Genomic DNA, 7,186 nt, shown 5'->3' on the forward strand with positions numbered 1-7,186 from the left:
ATATACTGTGCAGTCCACAATTAGGTCGTACGTGGTTGGACAACATTGTATACGTGGCTAGTTTGCTGCAGCAGCGCCGAGCATCTTGACACCAAGATCTATTTCAAATGGCCCGCCCAGGCTATGACTCCCCGACCACAAGCTTGATTTCGAGATAAGACTTACGTTACTTGGTGGCTTCTATCAATGCGGCCAAAAACGCGACGCGATTCGGAATTTCAAAGTCACTGACCAGAATGACTCGACGCGACCATTTTTAATCAAGCGGTACCGCCCAAAGCCACCTCTGAACCGCTAAATTGACAGTGATTAGCATCAATAACAAAAAATTATGGCACCTCCGAAGGTCGGAAACTCCAAACCAAGAACTTTTATGACTCCAATCCACAGAAGCTCGACGTGAACGTACTTATCCCGATGCTTCCCTTGGACCCTCATCCATCCGGATCATATCACGACGGTAACTCACATAGGCACCATCAGATAGTTACCGCACAGTAGGGTGCTGAGCTGCTCTCGGAGGTGACGACATCACAACAAGACAACGTATGGGTCCATTGAATATCTTCTCTCCTGTTCATAATAGCTAAACAGTAATAAATATACGGCTTCTTATAGTCTCTGCGCTCGTACGTCTCAGTTCATCTACGTCTCTTGCACGTAGTTACCTATATGCAACGAAAAAATCAGATCGTCCGAACTGTTTTGATGTAAAGAAAACGCACCAGGAAACACCCCTTGTTGACCATTCAACCTCCCCGTCCACCAATCTTCTGCACTTCCCGTCCTTTCTACGATTTCTATTCGATCACCAACGTTGAACGACAGATCACCTTCAGCCTGAGCAGCGAAATCATACAAGGCAACTACATATTGCACTGCCGGTTTCGCAGCCGGCTTAGGCTTCAGAGGGGGTGGAGGAGGAGGCGCGCGCTTCGTAGCAGCTACGACAGAGGCAGAATAAGGTGGTGGTGGAGCAGCTACAGCAGCGGGGGGAGGGGGTGGAGGGGATTTCTTAAATGACGACGCGGAAGGGGCTGTGTAATGCGGGGCTGGCGCCTTTGTGGAACTACCGTAAGATGAGGTCGTCGCACTTGACGAGTTACGCGTTAAGCCGCCTCCTGCCGCGCGATTCTGTTGCACAAGTTTCGCTGCACAGCGTCAGCCCATCGGGAAAGGGAAGATCAAAGGATCCCACTTACAAACTGAGATAATCCTCTTAGTGATATTCATTTCTTCGATCTGACTCCATGCGTCTGTTCGGTTCTGCTCGTAATCGTCGCAGATTTGTTGACCAGGAACATTGGAGATGTCGTATTTAGCTGTCTCTGCAAAATTATTCATCTTTTCGAGAATTAGGTAGAAGATGTTAAGCCTAGACAACATTAGCCTGACCCCGTAACGAGTTTCATTTATCACGTACTGCATATAGAAGAATGAATGGAAGAGGGGATCAATGAATTGGGTCGAGAGCGTCATGAAACGCGGTAGATCAGTCTTCAACGCATTGTTGATAAAGTCATACTCGTTTGTCGCCAACTCAAAGTCTTGTTCCAACTGTTGCCAGTCAGCGAGGTGTTTCATGATGCACTTGAAGATGTGATCTTGCCTTGAATAAATTCTTCTCATCACTCAGAGATTTCTCCTTCTTGTCGCGTAATTTAGTCAGGGAATTGTTGAAGCGGTCGTAGTCCATCAGCTAAAAGAATCATGAGGATTGCATCTCCAAGGACCTTGAGAACAGACACACACCTTATGGTCTCGTTTCGTGATGCTCTTCCTGATCAGCTTCATTATCGACTGCAGCTCCTTCGCTGGACCCGTTATTCTACTCTCGATGAGCTCAAGCTCGGGTCCGACACTCGCCCGTAGCTCTTCCATCGCGGTCTCATACTTGTCGACATTACGAATAGTCTGCCCAGCTTCCGGATGTTTACCAATAAGATCGTACTCGCCCGAGATGGGATGCATGAGGACCGAAAAGTGCGTTGCATAGCCCGCCCCACAGGTAAAGAGACCTATTCCTGCTCAGTACCACATCGCGTGACGGCAGCGGGCAAAAAGCACTCACCATTGACAGCATCAAGGAAAGACTTGACATCCTTAATAAACTTCTCACTAGCCTTTTCCATTTCCGCAAAATGACGTTGATAGTCATCGAATTCAGGATCGTTGGACTCTGCATTGACTTCGTCACAGCTTCGGGCAACGGACCCGTCGGAGACTTACTTTTGGACATGCCAACTTTGCTGGTCACCATGAACGGCGTCCTGCAAGACAATCTGAGTGCATTTCCCGGGAATCGCTGGGTGTGGGCTCACCGCTTGACCGCCTTGGTGAAGCCCTTCATGCTGGGCGAGGGAGAGAGGTAGATGTTACTGTGAAATCGATTCCAATTACGCACGGAAGCACAGCCGAGACCTGATCGTACCGATTTTCCCACGGTTGTTGTTTAGTCATATCGCATTATGCGAGGGGAAGCTTGAAGAGACGCTCGAGAACTGATCTAATGTTATCTTGCTTTGATACAAAAAATAGTGCGGTGTATCCTTCCACACTGTTCATCTTACGTTGTCAAAGTGGCGATGCTAGCTAGGCATCTTCCTGAGGAGGTGACTTTTGGCCGACACCCCAGATGCCGCCGGTCAACGTATTAAAAGTAAGCATCACCACTGAAGAAGGTCACCCGACTAAATGTTTAAATGGATGAAAAAATTGGCGCTTGAATCTATTGAAATCGCTACTATTAGAAGGCCTCGGCCTCGGCAGTTCACCGTCAGTATCATCCAGGGCTTCCTCCAGGACACAGCTCACCTTCTCCAACCCGCAAAATTTTCTTCCTCCAAAATTACCGCCCTGATGGATACCAGGTAGCTTCTTGTGTCCTAACAACACAGCCGTCAACCACGGAGGCGCTATTCCATTCTCACTCATGGTGACGCCCAAATATAGTGAAAGAATTCAAAAATACCTGAAATTGCGAGGAATACGGGTGAGAAGCGATGGGTCTAATTTTATGCATTGTACAAACTGCGGATGGGCAAACCAATGCGACAAAAGTTAACAGCACAGTAATTAATGGCATCGCAAATGATGAGACTAGCTACAGTATCCAAATAATGCTACAACGTCAATACTTCAAAGCAGACTTAATTGAATATCCTTCCAACCCCCCCACAGACCGGACAATTATCCTCTAGAAACAGAAACGAAATCAGCCCACTTCCTTCACACCGCCAACACAGTCTCCCGCCTATTCGAGGATCACCCGTGGGATACACAATAGCGCCTCGAGGGGCCCGACCTAGCCCATTCATCGGCGTAATTAGCGGTCTCGGCGGTGGAGGTCGGAACCCATGGTGCGGCGTAATATATGAAGGTTGGTATCCCGGATTGGGAGGTGGAGGACGAGAGCTGGATGCCGACTGGGGGCTATGGTACGAAGGAAGCGGGCGCTGGAAATTTCCAGTCGTCCTAGATTCCGGTGAAAAATCCGTATACATGAGCGCCCCAGAGAAGGGCTTGGAATACCTGGCCCAGCACTTCCGACACGGATGCGAAGGATCATTATGTTTGTATCCAGTATTTCTACCTAAAAAAACCAGTTAGATAACTCCAGCATTCAACATGGCATTCCCTACATTTATCACAATGGTATCCAGTTGGATACACGAGGAGACGGTTATTATTTAGAAGAGGATGGCCTGGAACCGGCGTAGTCGTTGGACGGCCGTTCTGCGAGCCGGCAGACGGAGGACCAGAGTGAGGTGACGATGGACCCGAGCGAGGTGGTGGACCTGAAGGAGGCTCATATCCGCCTGCAGAAACGGGGCTGCGTCGTGGAGGTAGAGGTGGGACATCATTATTGGGTGGAGGACCGGGTGGAGGCGCGAATCTGCCGCCAGCAGATGACGGTCGAGGCGGAAGTGATGGAGTAGAGAGGCTACTATTGTATGTTTGTTGTCCAGGATATCCCGACCAACCGGGACGAGAATAGCTGCCATTGTTACCAGCACCGGTCAGCTGTGATACTAACTGACCAGTTAACTGTTGCAGTAGCGAAGGTGGCCGGCCAGTATGATGATTGTGCGAGCTCGAGGTCGACCAGCCTGCAGAAGTCGGTTGCAGGAGGACAGGCTCAGGCTGCGGCTGCGGTGGTGGATGTGGACGTGGTGGTTGCTGAAACGGTCTTGCTGGACCAAACTCCACCGTGCTTTCTCCCTGATAAACATTCGGTCCCGGTGTATACGCAGGCGGTAACTCCTCTGTAAGGCCTGTGGGGTCTGACCGCAGCTCTTCGCTTGGTTGGGAAGACGGACTAGCGCTCGAGTTATTTGGGTTTACTGCGCTTGTAGCAGGTGATGAAGTGGATGCAGCGGAAGGACTAGAAGGTTCAGGATGTGAACGACTGGGCTCAGATTTCGGTGGTGGCGACGGAGGTGGCGACGACGACGGCTGCAAGCGTGCAGGATCTCGAAATGGATTGTGCGATGACATGACGGCGAAGGTAGAAGGCACTGGAACTCAGCGTTATTAAGGGGCCATTACTCCATCGGCCCGACGGACCACGCTTTCATCCTGATCAATTCTGCTGAGCAACTACTGAGAAGGCAATGCCCAAACGACGGATAATTCTGGATAATTCTGGCAACATCGGAGCAACTTGAAATATCGATAAGTACATGGACACAGGTTATTTGACGGCTAAGCAGTGCAGCAGCTCTTTCGAATTCAACTTTACTGTATTTACTCTCATTCTGATTTCATTGGAACCACAGTAGTCCTTCTTAGGTTGAGGATGCTTCAAGATTTCCTTGAGCGACACATGGATACGCCCGATACAAATCCCAAGTCCTGACTTCTTCGACGTCTGGTGAGGACAAGGCACGTTTAAATGCCCCGTCCTCTAATACGCTAGCAGAAGTCACCTCTAAAATGAATACATGAGTTCTCACAATTATCAACAAAAATATGGCGTGCTTACCATGAATAATCAGGTATTTGGGTACTTTCTGTGCCTCCGGTCCTTCCGGTACACCAACACCGGACTTGAGGCTGTCGATGCAGAGATAAGCCCTTGTCCTAATCCAGCCATCCACACTGGACAACTTTCCCTTAACTTCCGCTGTCCACCCATCAATCTGACCATCCTCCAAGGTAATCCCGTAAGTTACAATGACTTTCGTCGGGTCCGTAGACTTGAACGACGAAGCCTTCTGGGACTCTCCAGAATCGTATGATAGCTCATACGTCCGACGGTCCAGAAGTTCGAGCCGCTTGACCAAGTCTGCTTCTCGAGGACTACGAGTGACTCTCAAGCGAGTGTAGCTCTCGTGTTGGAATATAGCAGTGTCGTCGATATCATAGACAGCTAACCACCCAGGGAGCTTTCCATCGGATGCACTGAATCTTGCTCCTGTGAGAAATGACGGGAGATGATTAAGGCGTAGCGGGACATGCTCGTTGTTGTACCAATCTGAAAAGCCATGTAAGCGCATGTTCATTCAATATTGTGGTAACCGGAACCCTACCTTGGAATTCTTCCAGAGTTACTTGCTTTCCTGGCTCAGAGAATACTGCTAAGAACCCAGGCGCCATGGTGGTTTTGAATAATCCGGTGAATCTCACATGCTCGTTCTGTGAGTAGGAGCGGAATTACTTTCCTCCGTCTACCAAAAAGGTATCAGATACCACGCTGTGCGGTCCGATCCTCCGGAACTTGTCCTTGAACTTCCGACGAGTCGACAGACATCACCCATTGCATTCACGATGACTACTAGTCGTCCACAAAATTTCAAGCCTGGATTGCTCATTATTGACATGCAGAATGATTTCTGCCCTCCTGTAAGCTGTATCTCATCTGTCGAAGGCTTCATTCATCCCCTTGTCTTAGGATGGCTCTCTTGCTGTTACAGACGGGCGCTCCATCATACCAATAATTAAAAAGCTCGCAACTTTACCCGCATTTGTGTCTAAGGTCGCAACGAAAGATTTCCACCCACCCAACCACGTTTCTTTTGCCTCCAATCACACGGCGCCTAACAACGTACCCTTCACTTCATTCGCCACAATCACAAATCCCTACAACCCAAGCGAGTCATACCAGACCCGTTTGTGGCCGGATCACTGTGTACAAGGCACCGTAGGCTCAGAGCTCGTCGAGGGCATGGACCCAGCAGCTAACAACATAGACGCCGTGATCGAAAAAAGGCGTAGATAGCCGTGTGGAGATTGTACTCCGCCTTCTACGACCCGTTCACGTCCCCAAGGATCTGTGACAGTGGGTTATCTGATTTTCTGAAGAAGTCTGGAGTGAACTGGGTTTATGTCGTGGGTTTGGCCCTCGATTATTGCGTCCGTGCTAGCGCTTTGGACGCTCGAAAGGAGGGCTTCGAAGTTGTTCTCGTTAGAGATGGCACAAAAGCAGTTGACGGATCTGAAGAGAACGTTCACAAAGTGGAAGAAGAACTCCGTCAAGCGGGTATCAGGGTTGTCGATATGGCATCCCCTGAAGTCCAATGGCTATCTACGAGCAGTTAATCACAATCCTTTATAAGTAATCATCATTTTCAGTGTAAAAATATGCTTCGAGAATACAGAATTGTTCAATACAACAAATGGTTAATTACTCGCTTGACTTTGGCGTCGGTCTGCCTATTGGCATTCTACTGGTGCAAGTCCCTCACTCATCATCATCACCATAATCCGAATCCTCAAAATAATCATCACCAGTTTGGACCAGCTTGCGTCGAGACCGTCACTGCAGGCGCTTGCTGTTCAATATCATTCGGGGTCAAAATCCGATCCTGGATCATCTCCATCGTTATTGGCCGATGGAGACACCATATGGCGAGGTGGTTCTCGTAGCTCACGCTCCTCATCGATGGCCGGTCCCTTCGACCAATGTCGTCCAAGCGTCAAATATCCTCCTACCCAAGGGAATCAGAAAGCTAAGTAATGCTCAGTGTCGTCGTTACCTAGAATCGTTCCCAGCCGCACAGTCTTAACCTGCCCATCGAGGGATCAATCCCAGTTTCGTACAGATCAGATGTACCGTCTTGAGCTGCTGTTCGTCGACCTTCAGGTGTTTGAGCGCCATCTCTTTCACGTCTACAATATAAACCGGGTGTGCTGAGCGAGTTTCGATTGATGAAGTGAGGAGTCTTTGAGACCATTACCCCACGTC

The 7,186-nt window shown here is 49.2% G+C and overlaps 4 protein-coding genes across 4 annotated transcripts; 1 reads left to right on the plus strand and 3 right to left on the minus strand.

Moving 5' to 3' along the window:
* Nucleotides 1-541: 541 nt before the first annotated feature.
* Nucleotides 542-2,416, minus strand: EV420DRAFT_1602122 (uncharacterized protein). Its single transcript, XM_060475023.1, has 9 exons — nt 2,322-2,416; nt 2,230-2,270; nt 2,072-2,179; nt 1,753-2,018; nt 1,610-1,699; nt 1,424-1,557; nt 1,203-1,375; nt 726-1,151; nt 542-668 (listed from the first exon to the last, which is right to left on the minus strand). Exons 1-9 carry the CDS (start codon nt 2,348-2,350, stop codon nt 646-648), a joined length of 1,290 nt encoding a protein of 429 aa, XP_060321457.1. The 5' UTR covers nt 2,351-2,416; the 3' UTR covers nt 542-645.
* A 553-nt stretch (nt 2,417-2,969) lies between these two features.
* EV420DRAFT_1602126 (uncharacterized protein) lies at nt 2,970-4,569 on the minus strand. Its single transcript, XM_060475024.1, has 2 exons — nt 3,642-4,569; nt 2,970-3,592 (listed from the first exon to the last, which is right to left on the minus strand). The coding sequence occupies exons 1-2, from the start codon at nt 4,495-4,497 to the stop codon at nt 3,150-3,152; spliced, it is 1,299 nt and encodes a 432-aa protein (XP_060321458.1). The 5' UTR covers nt 4,498-4,569; the 3' UTR covers nt 2,970-3,149.
* EV420DRAFT_581186 (uncharacterized protein) lies at nt 4,568-5,677 on the minus strand. Its single transcript, XM_060482668.1, has 3 exons — nt 5,532-5,677; nt 4,985-5,476; nt 4,568-4,930 (listed from the first exon to the last, which is right to left on the minus strand). Exons 1-3 carry the CDS (start codon nt 5,596-5,598, stop codon nt 4,788-4,790), a joined length of 702 nt encoding a protein of 233 aa, XP_060321459.1. The 5' UTR covers nt 5,599-5,677; the 3' UTR covers nt 4,568-4,787.
* Nucleotides 5,678-5,769: 92 nt separating this feature from the next.
* Nucleotides 5,770-6,540, plus strand: EV420DRAFT_1624121 (Isochorismatase-like protein; the record flags this gene model as incomplete). The annotated part of the gene is made up of 3 exons (XM_060475976.1): nt 5,770-5,844; nt 5,894-6,196; nt 6,217-6,540. The coding sequence occupies 3 exons, from the start codon at nt 5,770-5,772 to the stop codon at nt 6,538-6,540; spliced, it is 702 nt and encodes a 233-aa protein (XP_060321460.1).
* Nucleotides 6,541-7,186: the final 646 nt, after the last annotated feature.

Source organism: Desarmillaria tabescens, assembly GCF_030435595.1.
Source record: "Desarmillaria tabescens strain CCBAS 213 chromosome Unknown EV420scaffold_253, whole genome shotgun sequence".
NCBI classification, from domain to species: Eukaryota; Fungi; Basidiomycota; class Agaricomycetes; order Agaricales; family Physalacriaceae; genus Desarmillaria; species Desarmillaria tabescens.

What these genes read in the sequence shown, in the direction of transcription:
- EV420DRAFT_1602122 (XM_060475023.1), bottom strand. Translation starts at nt 2,350, where the DNA reads ATGAAGGGCTTCACCAAGGCGGTCAAGCG. An exon ending in TTCACCAAGGCGGTCAAGCG is followed by an intron (nt 2,271 to 2,321) that starts GTGAGCCCACAC and finishes ATTGTCTTGCAG; the next exon opens with GACGCCGTTCATGGTGACCA. An exon ending in ATGAGAAGAATTTATTCAAG is followed by an intron (nt 1,558 to 1,609) that starts GCAAGATCACAT and finishes GACTGGCAACAG; the next exon opens with TTGGAACAAGACTTTGAGTT.
- EV420DRAFT_1602126 (XM_060475024.1), bottom strand. Translation starts at nt 4,497, where the DNA reads ATGTCATCGCACAATCCATTTCGAGATCCTGCACGCTTGCAGCCGTCG. An exon ending in TGGATACCATTGTGATAAAT is followed by an intron (nt 3,593 to 3,641) that starts GTAGGGAATGCC and finishes TGGTTTTTTTAG; the next exon opens with GTAGAAATACTGGATACAAA.
- EV420DRAFT_581186 (XM_060482668.1), bottom strand. Translation starts at nt 5,598, where the DNA reads ATGGCGCCTGGGTTCTTAGCAGTATTCTCTGAGCCAGGAAAGCAAGTA. An exon ending in AACTCTGGAAGAATTCCAAG is followed by an intron (nt 5,477 to 5,531) that starts GTAGGGTTCCGG and finishes ATGGCTTTTCAG; the next exon opens with ATTGGTACAACAACGAGCAT. An exon ending in CAAATACCTGATTATTCATG is followed by an intron (nt 4,931 to 4,984) that starts GTAAGCACGCCA and finishes TATTCATTTTAG; the next exon opens with AGGTGACTTCTGCTAGCGTA.